This window comes from Colobus angolensis, unplaced genomic scaffold (assembly GCF_000951035.1).
Source record: "Colobus angolensis palliatus isolate OR3802 unplaced genomic scaffold, Cang.pa_1.0 Scaffold194, whole genome shotgun sequence".
In the NCBI taxonomy this organism is placed as follows: domain Eukaryota; kingdom Metazoa; phylum Chordata; class Mammalia; order Primates; family Cercopithecidae; genus Colobus; species Colobus angolensis.
The window spans coordinates 1,042,210-1,062,292 of record NW_012115088.1 but is presented as its reverse complement, the minus strand read 5'-3'; the positions used below and the strand labels follow the sequence as shown (position 1 = coordinate 1,062,292).

At 48.1% G+C, this 20,083-nt stretch overlaps 1 protein-coding gene across 2 annotated transcripts in view; it reads right to left on the bottom strand.

Annotated features, from left to right (window-relative positions):
* Window positions 1-8,491: 8,491 nt before the first annotated feature.
* The window catches only part of LOC105510900 (chromosome unknown open reading frame, human C8orf46), a 27,071-nt gene continuing 15,479 nt past the window's right edge, over window positions 8,492-20,083 (bottom strand). For both annotated transcript variants that reach the window (XM_011940892.1, XM_011940893.1), the window contains 3 exons: window positions 16,842-16,903; window positions 13,374-13,471; window positions 8,492-11,123 (listed from right to left, as the gene is read on the bottom strand). In XM_011940892.1, the coding sequence (XP_011796282.1) occupies window positions 10,940-11,123; window positions 13,374-13,471; window positions 16,842-16,903 (344 nt within the window). In that variant the 3' untranslated portion in view covers window positions 8,492-10,939. The remainder of the gene's footprint in view (window positions 11,124-13,373; window positions 13,472-16,841; window positions 16,904-20,083) is intronic.

Sequence of the window (20,083 nt, the reverse complement as noted above, 5' to 3'; positions counted from 1 at the left end):
AGGCATAGTGACATCACTGACCAGGAAAAGCAGACAACACCCATCAGCATCTATTTCAAAAGTTTGTTGTAATTTTAAGAAGACAGAGCAGAAAGATGATGCAGCTGCAGGAGCTGCATTTCCATGTGACTTAGTAAAGTATGACTTTTCATTTACATCAAGTGTTATTTCTTCTAAATTAATCTCACTCATTTTTATTTCTAAGTTTTGTTGTTTATATACAAAAAGTAAGGCAATTGGTGTTAATGTGATGGCTTCATTAGAAGCACAAGAGACTTTTTTTTTTAAAACAAGTTCTCAGGCTGCATTTAGGTTAAAATTAGTTGTAAATGTTCTCAGCCTCAGCCTCCCAAAGTTCTGGGATTACAGTCATGAGCCACCACACCTGGCCAAGTATTTTCATTTTGTTGTGTAAAAGACCTCTAGAACTTTTTCATCTGGTAAAATTGAAACTCTATACCCATTGAACAAAAGCTCTCCATTTCCCCACCTCCCCAGCCCCTGGCTACCACCATTCTATTTTCTGTTTCTGTGAGTTTGACTACTTAAGATACCTCAACCATATGTATATTCTTACCCTCACTTTGCAGAGGGGCAATTATTATCCACATTTTATGGGTAAGTAATCTGAGATGAGAGCCTATATGCAAAGTATGGTCAAAACCATTCTCTCTCTCTTCCCCGGCCCACATCCCCTTGAGTTCAGGCTGACCCATATTGCCATTTCTCAAGCCCCTTGCCAAAGGGCCCATGTGTTTTGTCCAGGAATACTCCCTTTTCTCATAGTAAGAGAAATCTTCCCGAACTGGGTTCTTGGCGCCTTTTCTTCTAGTGCTTTCTAAGTGACTTGTCTTTGGAATGTCTTTAGGCCCTTGCCCTTTCTTTTCTTGGCAAAACTTGTACTTATCTTTCAATACCCCGCTCAAATGTCCCCGACTCTCCCAGTCAAATACTTATTCTATTTTCCCTTTGCAAGGTAAACATGTCTAACACAGATCACGTGGTTTTCTTGTTTGTTTATTTCTGTCAGTATCTTCCATTAGACTGTTACACTGGCCAGGAGCAGGAGCACATCATGTTTACCTTCCCAGTGTGCAGCATGGTTTGCTGAATAATGAGTTAATCGTGTCTGAAATCATCTAAGCTGCTTCAAGTTCTTCCCTTTTCTCTTTTTCTTTCTGATTGCCAACTCAAATTCTCACATCTAATTCCCAGCTCCCTTCTTCTAGTACATAACCTCCTCTTCCTTTTGCCTGCACCGTAAGTCCAACTTAGGCACTGCTGAATTCTGTGTTTCCTGAGGATGATGTTTGCTTTTTGTTGTAGGAAACACAGGGTTTGCATTTCAAAACACAATATTAAATTGTGGAGGAGGGTGTGTTTCTTAAATCCTTGTCATAAATCTAGGTTTCATGGTGGGGGAGAGGACCTCTCGTTCTGGAGGTCCCCAGCACTAAAATAATCACTTGGGTGAGAATTAGGCTCATGGTTTTATTGACTGCACTTTCAGGCAGAGGAAAGAGATGCCCTGCCCCACCCACTGCACAGGCTTGGGAGATTTTTATGATGAGGAGGCCAGGACACTGACCTGTATGGCTCTGCACTGTTGTGCTGTTGCCCTGGACACTGGGATGACAAGTGAGCTACTGTCTTTCACAAGCAGCTCACCTGCCGAGTAACGGGCTGGCTGAGGGCCTGACTGGTCCTCCTGCCTCCCTGAAGCCACAGGCAGCATTTCCTCCTTCTGAACATGAGCTATGGTTCTGGTCAGGAACACTAAAGTCTCCACCCTTCTTTTGGTCCTTAGAATGAAAAATTGTGCAATAGTGACAGATCATTGAAAATGGGGAAAATATCTGTGGCCTTTGTCCTGAGTCAAGAGAGACCTAAAACGATTCAAGAGCAGGTAGGCGCAATCTTCATGATGTAGAAGTTGTGCAGGGACCACGCTCTGATAGCCTGGACATTCTTGGGCTGGGGATGCCACTGTTGGACTTGGCACGTTCTCACCCCCCTATCTCCGCCGCATTTCTCCATCACTATTAACCAGGGCCAGAAAAGCCCCTGCCTTATGGACAAGGAACCCAGAGTAAGAACCAGTTCTTTTTTAGAGTGGTTTTCTGTTGCAGTCAATAAAATGTGATAAGACCCTGGCAGGCAGGCATTTTTGCCCGGGAGATGGTGTGTGGGTGCAGGGCAGTAAGTGTCTAGGAGGTAGAGAATCTGTAGTTGGAACTTCAAGGTGCAGGGCTGGGGGAGGAAGGAGACCTGGGGGTGGACCCTACCACTCCCAGGGAGCTCAGAGCATAAATGGGGATTGGAGCATTTCCAGGCCGCTTGGCTTGGGCACACTTCCCACACGTTTTTACTTTTATGCCTCTAACAGCAGAGAAGTATACCCTGGGGGTGGTCAACCTTGGAGCAACTTTTCTTTGAATGCTTTTTTTTTTCTGATTTGTTTTCTTGTTAACTTAAAAAAAGCTAACTTTGAAACAATCCTAAGCTTACAGATAAATTGAAAGTATAGTTCAAAGAACTTTTTCCCATCTGAAGCATTTGAAAGTCAATCACATATGTGTTTGTATTCTCCACTTTGATAGTAGCGGTGACCTTTGAGAAAGGGGCTGAAATTTAAAGCGTTAACATAAAAACTTTAGACAAATTAAATTTAACAGAGTTTAATTGAGCACAAAACTTTTTGTGAATCGGGCAGTCCCCCACACCAGAATAGGTTTGGAGAGACTCTATTGGTATTGCTGTGTGGTCGGAGGCCTTTTATGGAGAGAAAAAAGGAAAGTGATGTACAGAAAATGGGAGTGAGGACCAGACACAGCTGGATTCTTGCCTGGTACAGCTGCGCATGGTACAGCTGGGCCTTTGCCTTACTTGAACACAGTATGAACAGTTGGCCGTCTGTGATTGGCTGAAACAAGAGTAGGTTACAGTCTGTTTATATATCCAGTTTAGGTTACAGTTCACCGTGTAGGGAGAAACCTTTAGGAAGATGTAAGGAGGCAGCTCTAGGCTAAACTCAATTTAACAGAATATTAAATTAGTACCAAAACACCAATGACTATATGTAACTATACGACTACATAACAGTTACATATAGTTATATAGTGTATGTATATAACTATTTATATAGTATATGTATATAACTATATAACTACATAACAGTTACATATAGTTACATAGTTACATATAGCTATTGGTGTTTTGGTACTAACACCTCCAAAGAGAACTCAACCTTTAACTGAAATAGTCAAGTAAATTTTGCCACTTTAGGAAGCTGTCTCCTCGGGGCAAGTGGAGAGTGCTGTCTTTGAGTGGAGGCAGTGCCCATGCACACAGTACTTACTTATCGCCAGTAGAGCACCTTCGGGCAGTGTACAAATTGGACATCTACCTGCAGTGGGCTCTGCGGTCCAACTGCCTGAGTCCATCTCTGGGCTGTCACCCGTATCTGTGTGACCTCAGGCAACCTCAGAAACTCTGTAAGCCTCTGTAAACCAATAGGGTAAATGAAAGAGCCATCCCATGGCGTTGTTTGGAGGATTGCATGGGCTAAGACACTTGATGCACTTAGCACAGTGTCCGGCACATGTAAAGCATAAATGTTAGCTTCTGTTAATACAGTTGTATTTGTCTTAATGTGATAAAGTCCACCGCGGCCCAACTGGAGGGCCCAGGAAGATGTGTGGATTTAGCCTGCAGCTTCAAGTAGCCACCAGCACACAGGTGGGTACCTGGGGGGTGCATTTACCCAGTTTCAGAGACTGAGGGTGACTTTCTGCCCTCTCTCTTCTCAGGGTGGAGGAGCAGGGAATAAACAGCCAGGACTTCCAGGCCTCTCTTCTTCCTACTTCCTTCCCCAGTCTCCACCTCTCACCACATCCTGAGGAAGAACAAAGCAGCAGATGGGGAAAATGAAACAGGACCAGGCTGAGCGGTTTCGCAACAGCGCCCAGCACTCAGCTCCCAGCTCCCAGTTCCAGCTCCAGCTCCCAGTGGCTGCCGAGGCAGCATGCTGTCACAGAGCCTGGCCAGGACCCGAAAGAGCCAAAATAACAAATAGCTTCGGCTTTGTTCTGCTTTCTTTCTGTGTTGGCAAGAGGGCAGGACCCACGGAGGGCAGAAACCCTCTGCACTGCCCACCCCTTGCTCCTGGAATGGTGGTAGCTCTAGGCAGCTGGAAAAAAGCTCCCTCCCTGCTCCCAGCCTGCTTCTCAACTGGCTACCTGCTCCCTTTACAGGAGAGTGCCTCTTGGGGAATTTTCATGACACACTGAGTCCGGGATATATGGGGATGTGGGATTTGTGTGTGAGACGGAGGAGCCTGCTTTCCTGGTGAGGTCACTGTTCCTTATTACCTTGCTTTCCTTGGCCTGAGCTAGAAGCAGAAATGCCTTGAAGGAATGTTTGTTTATGAAACATCTGCCTAGTTACACCCACACAGGGCAGCTTGCCGCGGGACCTTGAAACGGCTCAGTAGTGCTTAGTTCTGTGGGTACCGGCCCTGTTACCTGCCTCAAAATGGGAGGGCTGGGGCTCAGCTAAGGCAGGATGGGCAGGGGACACTTCCCTCGTGGGGCTGGAGCATGCAGGCAGGGCCTGTGGTCTCCTGGGCCAATGTGCTTTGTAGGTTTCATCCGTGGGCTAATTTTGCTGGCAGGAATGCAGGCAAGAAGCCAAGAGCCGCATTTGGCAGCAGGCAGGCGGCTCCAGGAGAGAGAGTCATTCAAATTCAAAAAGCTGGTCATCATCCCCCACTTCTTGCTTGTAAGCAGAGGTCGCTGGCCTGCACTGACCAGGCGGGGCGTCTGGCCACCTCGGGCTGCAGCACTGGGGAGCAGGTAACTGGGGCCTGGCCAGCCTGGAGCCCCTGCCTGCCAGTCGCTGGCGAGCCTGGCCCCGGGAACCTGGCACGGGAGCTCTGCAAACGGTTCTATTTTCAGTCCCCGCCTAGTTTTTCAGCCCTCACTCCTGTCTTGAGCTGCCTGAGTCACTTCTCCCCACGCCCAGCTCTGCTTCTTTCTGAATGGAGTGGATTAGCATAACACCATATGTTAGAAGTGCGATTCACAATTTACAAAGCCTTTTATACACCAGCTCTCTTCTGATCTTTCATCAGCCTGTGAGGTTGACTGGGCAGGTAATTTAATCCACATTTCACAGATGAGGGGAAATAGAGGCTCAAGGAAACTCAGGCAGCTTGACCAACGACACACTCTCTCTCCAGAAAGTGTGGGACTGAGTCTCGGGGCTGGGCATTCTTCCTTGAATCTGGTGCTCCTTCACCATCCAGGGTCCACTGTCCCAGCCGTCTACACTGTCCTGGGTGTCCATGGTGTTTGGGGCTGGTGAGTGGGACTCTGCAGCACCACCTGTGGGGCCCATTTCCCTTCTTCTTCATGGAGGACATCTGCTTCTAGGGAGTATTGCACCTTGAATCCAAGGAATGTAAAATGCTGGTGGGGAACAAGTAGGGCTTGGGGGATAAGTAGGGCTCTAGGCAGTGAGGAGAAATAGCCTGAAGTTGTTTCCCCATTTGGGCTCCTAACCCTTCCTTCCCTTGGCATTTCACCTCCTTCCTTTCACCTTACCTGCCAGTCCCTATGAAAACCTCCTCCCCATTCCTTCATTCACTTACTGTAAGGTATAAATGACTGATGACAGTCTAAAGGGTGATCCCACTCTACCTTAGCCTGCCTGATAATTATGTGGTCTATAATTCAACTTAGAAGACAGGTGCATCCAAATGCATTGCTTTCAGAGGACAGTCCAAATTTTTAACAGGAAGAGCATGGACAAACGACCAATGAGGACAAATGCCAGCCGCCATGCTGAGCAGGTCCTGAAACCACCCTCACCCTGCTGCTGCCCACTCCCCCCAACAAAACACACACATTGTGCCAGGCGTTACCCACAGCTGCTGATCTGTGGGGAGGTCAGCGAGAGTCCTGGGGAGGGCCTGGGTAATCAGGCCAACAGGGGACAGGGGATGCTTCGGGGAGCTCTGGGATTGGCTGGCACCAGTTAGTGTTGAGGCATGTGGGCATGTTCACACATGTGCAGTCGTCCTGGTGCATACCAGCTGTATGTCAGCATTGATTATTTCATTTAATCTTTCCTAGGACATTTGGAGCAAGATACAACATTTTCTTTTCAAGTACTGAGGGCTGGGCATGGTGGCTCACACCTGTAATCCCAGCACTTTGGGAGGCCAAGGCTTGAAGCCAGGAGTTCAAGACCAGCCTGGCCAACATGGTGAAACCCCCTCTCCACTGGGCGTGGTGGTGGGCACCTATAATTCCAGCTACTCAGGAGGCCGGAGCAGGAGAATTGCTTGAACCTGGGAGGTGGAGGATGCAGTGAGCTGAGATAACGCCACTGCACTCCATCATGAGTGACAGAGTGAGACACTGTCTCAAAAAAAAAAAAAATCGTTCTTTTCAACTACTGAGGAAACTGGGTCTCCATGAGGTTCAATAGCATCTGCACCTCTCAGAGCCAGTGAGTGTTTCTGGCAGTTGGAAGGAAGTTCGGAGCCTGGGGCACCCAGGATGGAGGCCCCGAGTGGGAAGGAGGAGGTGGGAGTCCTGGCAGGCAGAGGACATAATGAGGGGTCAGGTCCTGCCAGAGGTCAAGGAGCAGAATGTGGGGGGAACCAGGGAAAGGAACAGAAAGAAAAGGGGTGTGTGTGTGTTTTGAACAGGGAAGGTGGGGGACTATGGGTGCAGGTGAAGACACTGAGAAACTGAAAGCAAACCTGCCCTCAGCAGGGTGTTGTTGTGGCCAAACCAGTCCTGGCGAGGCAATGAAACCATTCCCACTGTTTGCTTTCCCGTGTGCCTTTTTCTGAATGTTGTCACCTGGGAGGTGTGGCCACACTTGGAGCAGCCACTGGGGCATCTGTGATTTTAGAAATAGCTGTATCTTGTCCACTGGGGGCTGCTGATTAACTCCTGATGTCCCCAGACCCCATGCCAATCATTCCATTGCCTAGCTGGGGCAAATCCTGAGCTCGGTGGAGTCTGGTTGAAGACGAAGTGGGGCCTCTCTCTCTGAAGAATGCCCAGGGCTCAGGCAGTTGAATAGAAAACTCAGTGTGCTTCTCTGTGGATCCAGTCCAAAGCGTTGGTCAGCATTTGCTCAGAACTCCGGGTACTCCTGCCTGATTAGGGCCAGGCAGGGTCCAGATCCTGGTCCTTCCTGGAAAAGTGACGCCCTTCCTATCCCCCCTTGGGCTCCTCTGGGCAACTCTCCCAGGGGAGGCAGATGAGCCTTATGGCAGCTGTGCTCCAAGGGGCCAGCCCAGGCCTGGGGAAATGGTGCTTGGCTTTCCAGAACTGCCCAGGTCCTGAGAAGTCTGAGGGGTGTGGGAAGGGCCCATAATGGGGGGCAGTGGGAGCCTCCTGGCTTGGCTCCCTGACGAGGACATAGGGACGTGGCTGGTGCAGCTCAGCTACCCAACTGATGACCTGCCGCATGTCAGGCTCCTTCTGCTGCCATTTCTTACCCTCCCTGCTCCCTCCTGACCAAGGGTATTAAAAGGTATGAATCTTGTCCCGGGTCCAATGTAACAAAAATTTAAATAAATTTCCAGGCATGTGGCCTGGTCTGCAGAACGAGAGCCTTCTCACTGTGCATTGTGGTGATGGAGTCAACCACAAAGCTCTCAGTGGTTTGCAAAACTCAATGCAAATTCTAATCCTTAGGAGAATCATCTTTCTGCCTGTGTTTTTTCCTTGCTTGTCCTTCGGTCTCTGCCAGTTTCAAGGAGACAATGTGTCACATGATTCCTTTTAAAGTTGGGCTCTGGCTGGTGCTGCTTTTCCTACCCACTGCCCATCTGCCAGCTCAAAAGACAACCTGAGTGCCGGGTGGGGTGGGGGAACCGCCACAGTGAGTGCTCAAGTAAGAACAGAAATATTTGACTGGACTGGGTCCTAACAGAGGCGATTTTATTACCCTAAATGTCCTGGAAACCCTGTTGCCTCTGGCTCGAGAAGACTCCAGACTTGGTCATTCCCGGATGACCTGCTGCAGCGAGCCTTGGCGTCCTTCTGCAAGTGGCTGTGACATGAGTCATGGGGGCAGTCTGTAGCGAGGCTGAACAAGAGGTGGGCACAGAACAGGGAGGTTGCATCTTCTCCCCATCAAAAGTGAGAGACCAGCAGGCTGACAATAGCCACTGGACCCCCTGGGGCTTGTGGTGGGGACCAAGGGGCCAGCATCAGCAGGAGGAGGTTGAGCCCAGGGAGGGCAGATCAGGCCAGTCCAGGCCCTGACAGAAGTGACCCTGCTGTTAACTGCTGAGCAGTGCCTGTAATATCAAAACCAGACATTGCTTTAGGATGGAAAGAACACGCTGGGTTCTTTCTTACCATCCCTCTCATTTAAAGGAGCAGTGAGGTCCAGGTTCCTAATTCTTTCCCTTTGTGAAAGTCGCCACTTTTATTCAATGAGGGAGCCTCAGGCATGCTCTTACGGTGGTGCATTAATGTCACAAACAAAGCAGATTTTATTTTTATTTGAATTGGTCAAATAAAACGTTCTATACAAGGCAAACAGTTCAACATGAAATATTTAAATTAAAAATAAATTACTTCCATCCTATATAAATCTCTAGCTGCCACATACAAATGAAAGATATCAGTTATAAATGAAATAAGTTAAAATAAATGGTTGTAAGGAGCTAGGTGTGGTGGCATGTGCCTGTCATCCCAGCTTTCAGGAGACTGAGGTGGGAGGATGGATCCCTTGAACCCAGGAGTTTGAGACCAGTCTGGGCAACATAGCAAGATCCTGTCTTAAAAACAAACATCATTGTAGGATCCTCTGTTACGACCAGCATAGGTTACTGGTTTGCTCCCTAACTTGGTTCTGGACTCCAACATCTCTATTGAATAAGATTATTGAACAGTCCTTTGGGACAGCCCCTTCTTAAAAGACCACTTGATGCCCAAGTCTCCAAATAACATTCAGGTATGAGGATCAGGTGTTCAGAGTCTAAAACAATGGTTGAAGAGCAGAGATAGCAAGGTGGAATCCCAGAAGCCCAGGCTTCTCAGCCACCCTCTGCCTTCTTACTGTTCACCTGGAGATATGGAAACAGGGAACTCAACAAAAAAGCATGCATGGGCATAGAGCAGCGGTCACATATAGCAGTTCAGTCTGAGACCTGTAATGTGGCCAAACACTTCTTTGTACCAACATACGGCAATTTCCAGCACTGTCTTAGGCTGAATTTACCATAGGATCTCTGGTTTCATTAAGTGAGCTAGATTAATTTAAACCTCGGAATTAGAAAACAAACCTTTGGGGGCAGAGTTTAGGCCACAGATGACAAATATACAAGGCATGTGTCAACTAATCCCTCCATGGGTAAGCATTACTAATTGACCACTGCATTCTTCGATCTCAGATTCCATCTCTACACAGCACTTCGGGCAGCCTCTACCCGTCAATCATGTTTAGTGTTTGGGATGAAAATCATTTATTAACCTTGGTCCTTCTCTATGTTCTGAACTATTTTGTGTGAAGGAGTAGCTCTAACACAGGCATTGAAGCCTGACACTCACATGAGTTAGGTGCCTTAGTCTAATCATTTAACCTCTTTGAATTGGCATCCATTAAATGGATAGGGCCACCTAATAGAATTGTTAGAAAGATTAGGATGATACATGTAAATTGCCTAGTATCATGCCTGAAACATAGTAGGCATTTAATAGATGATAACTATAACTATCATTATCATCATTATTATTATGTTATTGTTTTAAGGCTACTAATGTTGACAATGGAATTGATGATGACATTTTCATTGATAGAACAAAAGCATAGTATCATATATGAGGTTGAACCATATGAAATTGATGCTTGTTTTTGACCTACAAAAATGGCAACTTTTTCTGGTTCAAGCTAACATATAAGATATAATAATGTATTTCATTCAATCCCTTACTTGTTCCAACATTATCAGAGTCTTCCCTTCAATGGTTGCCCCCAGAGACACACTCTCTCACCATTTAAAAATTTCCCCAAATCAGTCGCTAGAGAGTAGGCAAAGCAGGTAGTCCCCTGGAGAGAAGTTGAGTACCTGGTGTCTGGTTCCACTATCTGGTATCTGGTCCGTAACCTCCGAAGGCCTCCATTTCCCCCTCTGCAGATTGGGAATAATTGTGCTTTCTTCCACAGGGGTTTTGTGAAGATAAGAGATAATGGATGAGAAAGCACTTTCAAAAGTTCAAATTATTATACCAAAGCAAGGGATTATTGATTCCACTAGACTATGCCACTTCAGAAAACATTAGCAGTCAACATTTAACTTTTAATGTTTTTCTATAGAAAAACTGCACATAAAAGAATAGAGAGTTCATGCAATCATGCCAAATGGCCATGAAAATCAACCTTGAGTATACTCTCAAGTGGATATTAGAATTACTGACTTAATATATAGTGCTTTGCCCTTGAAAATTGTACCTTGTCAAGGTGACGTAAATGCAGTAATGGAAACAGTAAGAACCATTGTGTTTACAAGTGCCTCAAAGTCAATTTACACTAGAAAATCACACACTTTAGAGCAACTCACAAGGAAGATAGAGGAATTGCTTTTTTCCTTCCTTGGAGGTCTTTAGGCTGGAAAATTTCCATGTAGGTGTGGTTTGCTTAAAGATAGAGATACAAACTTTATGACCTCCCAAAGTCACTTTCAGACCAATGGCTTTAGCAGTTCTAAGAAGGGACAGTTTTATATTTTGCCTTCGAGGGACATTTCTTTCCTGTGCTCTATCCGAGGGTGATCAATGAGTGAGGGAGGATAATGGGTTTGGACCAGCTACTAGCAAAGGTGTGTGTGGCTCAGTTCCAATCCTAAAGTTTTTTCCTCTTGTTCAGGGAACCTCGGCCAAAACAGGGCACCTGAAGAGGGTCACCTTTAGTCGGCCTCAAAGGCGCTGTTGGTGGCTCCCACATATTCAGACTTCTTCTTGTGCCTTGTCCACATTTTCCGGAGGATGCCGGGGACCCCGCAGGAAGCACTGCCTGTCAATGGTAGAGAGGCTTCCGCTCCTTGGGGAAGGGCTGGATACTCTTCAGTCATCTTCTTGAGATGTCTGGATCTAAAGAAAAGTCAGGAGTGGGTGGGGAGGGTGGTCCGCTCACGAGCCAGACTTCATTTTTGCCCTCGAGAAGAGTGGCCAGAGCTCTATCTCCTCTGCTCCTCCTCTGTGACCAGGATCCACATAGCTGTAAGGTCACTGTAGGGACCCTCACAGGAACGGCTTCCCCTGGGGAAAGCTTCCCATGGCGTGAATGGAGGAGGTGGCCCTGGACACACTGGTTCAAGGATTTCAAGTTCTGCTCCTGTCTCCCTGCTCTGGGTCTGGTCTTGCCAAAGGCTCTGTATCCCTACCTCTCCAGCCTCTATGTGAACAAACTTGCTGGAAAGGACAGGTCCCCAAGCAGCAGCTATTGAAAAAGCATGAAGTCTGGGATGGGTTCCTGCTTCCCATCTGCTGTGTGACCTCAGGCAAGCGACTTAACCTTTACCAGCCTCAATTTCTTCATGTGCAAAATGGGGATAATCTCATCTAACTCAAGGGGCTTTCTGGAGGAGGAAAATGAGAGAGTGAAGCATCTGGCACATTGTGGGCCTCAACATGTGTTCATTCCCTATACCCTTCTCCCCTTAGGTGAAAGAAATGGTGGCCTTACTTTTCTTTTCTGTAACCAGGGTCCAGGAACAACTTGAAATGACAATGACTGAGTTTAGAGAGAAGGGAGTCATTCAGAACCCTTTGCAATGCAGCCATGTGGACTGAAAGGGTGGCCTCTGTCACGGCACAGTGAAGTTTTTGCTTGTTTACACCAGCAGCCAGCAACAGTTATTGCCACTTAAAAACTGTACCTCATTAAGGTAAAATAAATATGATCCAATCTTTTTGGATATTTATTGGATATAATATAATCAAAGAAAAAAATTTTTTGTTTTCTCCAATTCAGTCCCCATACATTGAGTGACACATGACTTGGTTTTTATAATCCTTTCTAGCCAACCTTCTGTCATTCAGAAGTGCTCCTCACTAGCCTGTTCTTGCTCTGACCTCCCATTGCTTTCAAAGTGTGCAGTGCTCAGGCTGACGGTGTAGTCTGCAGCCCCACCTGCGTGCATCCAACATGTTCCCAAGTGCATGGCTTCCCAACTACTAGATGAGTTTCCCGAAACACGTTGACAACAGCTTGTGCTAAGCTCTCCACACATTATCTCTTTCAATTCTCAGGCCAGGTGTGGAGGCTCATGCCTGTAATCCCAGCACTTTGGGAGGTCAAGGCAGGTGGATCACTTGAGGTCAGGAGTTTGAGACCAGCCTGGCCAACATGGCGAAATCCCATCTCTACTAAAAATACAAAAATCGTCTGGGCATGGGGGTGGGCGTCTGTAGTCCCAGCTACTTGGGAGGCTGAGGCTGGAGAATTGCTTGAATACCGGAGGTGGAGGTTGCAGTGAGCCAAAATTGCGCCATTGCACTCCAGCCTGGCGACAGAGTGAGACTCCCTCTCAAAACAAAACAAAACAAAACAAAAAACAAAAAATTAATTCTCACCACAACCCCCTAAGATGGGTACTCCCTGTGATTCCTGTTTTACCTTTTTGTTTTTGAACGGATGGGGACAGGAAGGCTGAATAACTTGCCTGAAGTCATGGTGGGTTGGTGGCAGTTCCAGGCTAGAAAGCAGATCTGAGAAAAGAACCTAACCCTTCGCCACCCTGAAATGCCTGTGGTGTGGAGGACGTAGTCCGGGGCATACAGGTATGTGCTGAATTGAGTTGAAGACTCACTGTTTTGGTGCAAGGCAGAAGGCAGTGTCACAGAGGGGTGTTGGGGGTTATCCACTCCTGCCTGCCTAGCTGCCGGTTCTGGATAAAAGCGAGTAGTCACACTGCAGTTGCAAGTGTGGTTTGAAACCTCTGTACTTGACACATTTCTTAACTGGTGGGCAGGGGATCCTGAACTTACTCATGAGACATTTATGATGCCCACATGCTTATGGGAGGTTCTGAATATGGCTTGTGATTACATTCATCTAATTAACCAAAAAGCCTCCCAAATGACTTCTCCAAGCCTAAAGAGTGGCGTTAATGAAGTGGAAACCATGAAAAACTTTCCCATTTAATCCTAGGGAAACAGTTGATGAGGCGCTGCAGAGACTCAGGATTATTGGCCTCATTAAAGGTAACTTGCAGCTGGCATGGGTTTGTGTCAGCCTCTCCAGGGTCTGTCAACCAGGCAGCCTGGTGCTCTTCTGCGGAAGGAAGGATCAGGACAGTGGGAGGCCACAGGCGGTGGGGCCAGAGACACAGCACTTACCCTCTCATCAGAACAGCTCCCTTCTCTGTGCCCATGGCTGTCGCCTCCAACGAGGCAGAGGCCGGAGTTTTCACTGAGATCCGGGGCACTGGCGGAATCTGCCATGAGGAAGCGGGAGGGAGTGTGAGGATGCATCTGCCTTCCCACTCTGGCCCTGACTGAGGCCGTCTGCAAGCGGGGATGACTGAATGGAACCACCACCACCCGGACATAGTCTTCATCATTCAGCAGGTATGGGACTGCCTGGGAGGGCTTGATAAACAGTGCCGGGCCCCACCACCCCAGTTTCTGAGTCCGTGGGTCTGCTGCGGGCCTGAGAATCTGCATTGCTAACAATTCCCCAGGTACTGCTGGTGCTGCTAGTCCTGGGACTCCACTTTGAGCCACTGACTTAGAGAAACTCAGGAGAGAGAAACGAGAAACTGGAGACAGCGCAGCTCAGTCTTATGTGGCAACTGCCACCCTCACACCTCCATCATCACTGGTGTCCAATTTGTTACTAAATTCTGCAGATTCTTGCTTTGATTAGGCTGCGTAGGGTAGGGCCAGCCCAGCCTCTCCATTTCCTCTGCTGCAGCCTTCAAGCGACAGTGACCTCAGACCTCCTTGCTTCCGACCAGATCCACCACATTCCTCATGCCCCTCCTTGAACTCCAGAAGCATAAGCCACCCCCACCCCCGCCCAACCACCTTGCAGGGCAGATCGACTCTGCAGCTGTTCCTCCAGGCTCCCCAGCACAGGACGTCCTCATCTATGCAGCTCGGCCTCCCATTGGTCCCTGTGTGTGTCAGTAGCTCCACTGCCAGCAGCGGGTGCTCCCTTCTCTGATGTTCACACAGCAGCACCTCCTCCTTCACCCTCTGGCTCTAGGCCTCATCTGTCTCCCCTTTAAGGCTGCTTCCTCCAGGAAGCCTTCCCTGAGGCTGGTGGCCCACGTTGATCTTTCTCTGTCCTCAGGTCCCCACAGCACTGAGTGTCTATGTGGGTAGCAGGGTCTGGGACTGGACCACTTGGCAGCCCTCCTCACCCGTCCCAAAGAGTGGACAAGTACTCAGGAACATGGAGAGTTAACTGAAAATTAACCAGTGGCCTAACCAGGGCTAAGTCCAGAGGCCACTTGCTGTGTTCTTCCCCCTAAGCCCTATCCAAGGCTTCAAGTCACCACATTCCTAAAATCGCTGGGAAATTCCCTGTCAAGGGCACTTTCTTCATCGCTCCTCCCACCCCAGGCTGGCCGACTGCGGGCAGAGCTGCTGCCACCTTGTGGTCCATCTGAACACTTCCGTCCCGTTACGCCATGGGCCGGTGAACTCCCACACCCCTCATGTCTGGGTGAAAGGCCTTGTTCCCACTCTTTTCCCCTGTCCTTAGGCCAGTCTCACCCAGTACACTTCAGCACTGACTGGGATTTAGCTGTGTGAGCCCTGGATTGCTCTCCCATGCTGGGGTCACGGATCTCTGATAAGCTGTGGGACCCCAGCCCCAACTGTCTTCAGGCCTGAGGAAGGGTCTGTTGTGCTGCCTCCTTTTCCTCTTCGTTCTTTTTTTTTTTTTTTTTTTTTTGAAACTGAGTTTCACTCATGTTGTCCAGGCTGGAGTGCAGTGGCAGATTTTGGCTCACTGCCAACTCTGCCTCCCAGGTTCAAGTGATTCTCCTGCCTCAGCCCCCCAAGTAGCTGCGATTACAGGCATGGCTTGCCACACCTGGCTAATTGTTGTATTTTTAGTAGAGATAGGGTTTCACCATGTTGGCCAGGCTGGTCTCAAACTCTTGATCTCAGGTGACCACCTGCCTCCACCTCCCAAAGTGCTGGGATTACAGGTGCGAGCAACTGTGCCTGGCCTCTTCCTCTTCATTCTTATTCCCTCCCTTTGTAACTATATCCTCATCACCACCCTATACCCTCCCAGCTTCCTGTGGACTCCTGCTGTCACTGCCTCTCTGCCAAGGACACTGTCTGAGGCCAGCTTAAGGGCTGGAGCCAGTCAGTCCAAGATCATGGCTACCTGCCTCCTCTTGACCTTGCTTTTTCTCTGGCTCAGGTGAGGTCAGTTGTTGGAACTGTCACAGCCTGATAATCTTCCCTCAACATCAACTGCCCAGACCTCCTGGTTTCCCCTGAGTACCAGGTTGGGAAGAGGAAACAGCCCTGTGTGTGGTTTTCCTAGAATAGTGATAACTTAAATGAGATTCCCTGGATTAGGTCTCCTGCCCAGACCAGGAGCGAAGCACCGATATCTCTGTCAATTTGTTTGTGACGATGAGGGCCTGGCACAATAACTTGGGTCTCTTCTGGTTCTCACATTGTACCACCTACGGATCTTGAGAGCGGATATTCAAAGAGTCTAGGATGCCTGAGCTGACCTCACTTCCAGCCACTGCTGACTCTGCTAACCAAGAGGGAACCCAACATTCATGGCTAGAGATGAGAGAGATGTACTGATAGGCCTGGAGATGTGCCACTCCATCTCCTTCAAGGAAGGACAGCTGCCCAGCTGTGGGAGGGAGGACAGCAGGGTGGGTAGCAGAAAGCTCTTAATTCCTTCAGGTGGGCTTGGCTGTAGAGGGCCACCTTGTCAAGGTCACACCCTTCCTGGTGCAGCCCACATGCCTTGATGGAGTGAGAAGGGAACATAAAAGCTTGGTCATTTTGGCCTGACTCAGACCAGTCTGAGTGGTTAATGCTTGTCCCGGACCTCCCCACAAGGTGTTGAAGCCCTAGTCCTGGATGTGATGGTATTGGGAGCAGGGGCTTTGGGAGGTGATTAGGTTTAGATGAGGTCATGATGGTAGAGATCCTATGATAGGATCAGTGCCCTTATAAGAAAAGGAAGAGATGCCAGGGATCTCCCTCTCCCCACATGCACAGAGGGAAGGCCATGTGAACCCACAGTGAGAAGGTGGCCATCTGCAAGCCTGAAAGAAAGCCCTTGCCAGACACTGAATCTGCTGGCATCTTGATCTTGGACTTCCCAGCCTCCAGAACTGTGAGACATTGTTGTTTTAGCCACCCAGTCTATGATATTTTCTTACAGCAGTCTGTGCTAACTAAGACACCGGTGTTTTGTGTTTCATAGCGCGTGAGAACCTCACATCTCTTTTCCCCTGTGACTGTGCTTGGGAATTAGTCAGGCATTTCTACCTGGCAGGGTCCTGTGATAGAAACCAGCCCATCCTCCCCACCCCCCACCATGTATAAGATGTCTATTGGATAATAGCTTCTTTTGTTTGCCTAAGAGCTGAATTTCTTACAAGAAAGAGAGAAGCAGCCAGGGATGTTCCACAAGGGCACAAATTAGAGCCAACTGAGAGCTTTTAGGAGCAAAGAACAGCCAGTTATGCTTTTCTAATAATCCTCAGGCCTGGAACAAAGAACACTGAGTCTCTCTTCATGGCACAGGAGAATTAGACATGACCAGAAGCTTAATGCACAACAGATACAACTAAGCAGGCTTATTTTACTTACCAGAGATTTTCCATATGCTCGATTCCCACACAGATTTGATGTTTTGGGTTCAGAAATCCCCACTGCAACATTGAACAGAGGACATATTACTCAGTGGTACTCTGTGTTCTGCCTCCCCCTGGCTCTGCATCAATTACCTTGTTAGCCAATCAACCATGGCAGGGAATTTCTAAAGGCCTTTGTACCAAGCAGCAAAACCAGGCAGGAGGGTCAGGCCATGAGGCAACTGTCACTCTTCTAGGGGAGCTGGAACTAAGGCCTAAATAAGATCAGTGTGTCTATGTACGTTCATTAACTATAACAAACATATCCCTCTGGTAGAGGGTGTTGATGGGTAGAGGCTGTCCTTGTGTGTGGGGGCAGGAGGTATATGGGAAACCTCTGTACCTTCAGCTCAATTTTGCTGTATACCTAAAACTGCTGTAAAATTAAAGTCTATTTAAAAATAAGATCACACGTGTGGATCATTTAGCACTGTGTCTGCATGCAGTAGGTGCTCAGAATGTGCCTTCAGCTCTTCCTTCCTTCCCAAGGCCTCAGATCACAAGAGGTTAAAGAGGTTCTCAGAGTTAAGTCTTTAGAGCTGGGATCAGTTATTTAACATGGTGCTCTGGATACCCCTCTAAAAATGAGCAGAGACACTTCATGTGTGTGCTGGGAAGGAAGTGCAGCCCCATAACATGGAAGGACCGGAGTGTATCAGATCAGAATCGTGGGACACTGGCTTTACGAGAGGTATGGATGGAGAACCTTGGAGAACCTTGTTTCTAATGCTTTTATTCCTGATGCCCCAACCTAATTCTGAGTAGTTTTTGCCCTGAAGCTTCTGAGGATTCAGGTGTTGAGCTGAGGTAGCTGATAAAATGTAGGGGAAAGCTGGCTTTCAGCACAGGTCTCTCTGGGGCAGGTGTCCCAGGACAAGCCCCATCTGACTATACTACAGAATCTAGAAATAACTCCCCTCCCACAAGAAAATACCTTAATGCAAATGAAATCAAGTATTACAAGACTACCAAGATTAAACTATAATGAATGGAGCCCTGGCATAACTACTAATAATAGCAGCTCACATTTTTGTCTGTACGCCAGGCACTGTACTGAACACAAACCATAAAAGTATTACCTCATTTAATCCTCACCACAGCCTTTCTTTTCTTTTCTTTTGAGACAGTGTCTCACTCTGTCATCCAGGCTGGAGTGCAGTGGCATGCGCAATCTCTAGCTCACTACAGCCTTGACCTCCTGGGCTCAATCAATTCTCCTACCTCAGCTTCCGGAGAAGCTGGGACCACAGGTACACACCACCATGCCTGGCTAATTTTTGTTTGTGGAGATAGGTTTTGCCACGTTGCCCAGGCTGGTCTGGAATAGTCTGTATTTTCCAGTCAAGGAAACGAGGCTTTAGAGATACATAACAGTTATGATAAAGCCAGGTAAGGGTGATTTAGGGAGTAGCGAACTGACTTTGGGTGGTCTTTCAGGGTTAAGGAGGCTTGACCGAGGGACCCTCTACCCTGGCTAGGAGAAAGTGGAATTTGCGAGGTGGAGAGACACAGGGAAGGCAATCTGCAAAGAGAACAGTGTCAGGGAAAGTCCTGGGAAGCAGGATATCATGGAGCTGTCACAGAACTACTCCGCGGCTCAGGGCTGTTCTACATGATAGAACGGTGAGGACAGGGGTGCCATAGGAGGTAGCCTTGGAGAGGTCAGTGTGGTCTGGAGAGCAGAGGCCAGGAGCGGACACAGCACTTAAAGCTGAGGGCGCATAGGGGCAGATTTCTGCTCCAAGTGGACCTCTCTGGTAGCCTGGTGGGAGGGGCTGGAGGCTGGGCCCTTCACTGATGATGTTCTCTACACAGTTGAGATGAAGGGAGGGGGAGCCAGGGTAGCTGGAGATAGGTATCAAGAGGGCTAGGAGAGAAATACCTAGGAGTTGATGCTGTCAGTGTTTCATGTCGAAGGGGTGGGGAGGACAAGGTGGCATTAGGGAAAACATTCTGGGGACTTGCTGGGATGAAGGATAATAGCTCCCACTGAGAAAGGAGGAAAGGCTTGAACAAGTTGGTTCTGAGGTGCCTGAGGACATCTCAGAAGAAGTCCTGAAGGCAGCCAATTCTCCCAGGCCCAGGCCTGGGGACTGCCCCATTTCCAGGCACCTGAGAGTTTCTCAGTCAGGTCTCTGCATTCAGAGTTCCTACAATTCCCAGGATTCCCCAGAGCATCTTTCTCCCAGGTGAGACAACTACTGCGTCCAGGTGCCGTCTATGGCTCAGGAAAAAAGCAGTTCCAAAATCTGAGCTCCCTGGAGACAGGCACCTTTCTTGACAGGAGGATGGTCTGGCTTTGACTCAGAAACATTCCCTTCCTCCCACGCACTCTGGAATCTATCAGATTAGAGGAGGTGAAGGAATTGAACCAATCCCCAGCCCAGTCTCTCTCTCTGTCTGTCTCTCTTTTTTTTTTTGAAACCTCACGGGCATATTTCCTGCATGAGCTGACTGTCACGTGCTGGGCAGATTCTCTCCATATCATAACTTATTGCTCTTGTCTTTTAGAATAAAAGACTGACTCAGGCAGCCCAAGCTTCCACAAACTACTTAGAAAGGAATGAAAGTGATCCCTAAAACTAGACAGTTGGAAAGACATTCCCTGTGGGGAAGAGGCACTAGCTAAGGAATCAAAAGACCTGAGATTTAATCTTGGCTCTGTTGCTTACAAGCAGTTCGACCTTGGGTAGGTCAAACAGTTTCTATGGTTTCAGTTTCTTCTGGAAATTGGCAGAGGGGCAATTGCAGTAAATCAGAGGCTCTCTATGTTCAGGGTGCATTAGAATCACGTGGGGTGGGGGCAGTGAAGGGTGGTGGGGAGATGGTTGTTAAAACACAGATTAATGTGCCCTAAACCTGGCGTTTCTAATTCCATAAAATTTGCATTTCCAACAATTTTCCGGGGACTGCTGCTGCTGCTCCCGGGACTCCACTTTGAGAACCACGCATTAGATCATCTCTAAATCCTTGCTGCTCAATATGTTGTGCCCAGAGCAGCAGCATCTGGAAGCTTGTTAGAAACATAAAATCTTGGGGCCTACCCAGTCCTACTATATTTGAATCTGCATAAAAACAAGATTCCTAGGTGATTCTTTTGCATATTAAAATTTGAGAAGCATGGCTCTAAACTCACTTTACGATTTTATAGAAAAGATAAATATTCTGTCTCCTTTCCACACACACATGCACCCACCC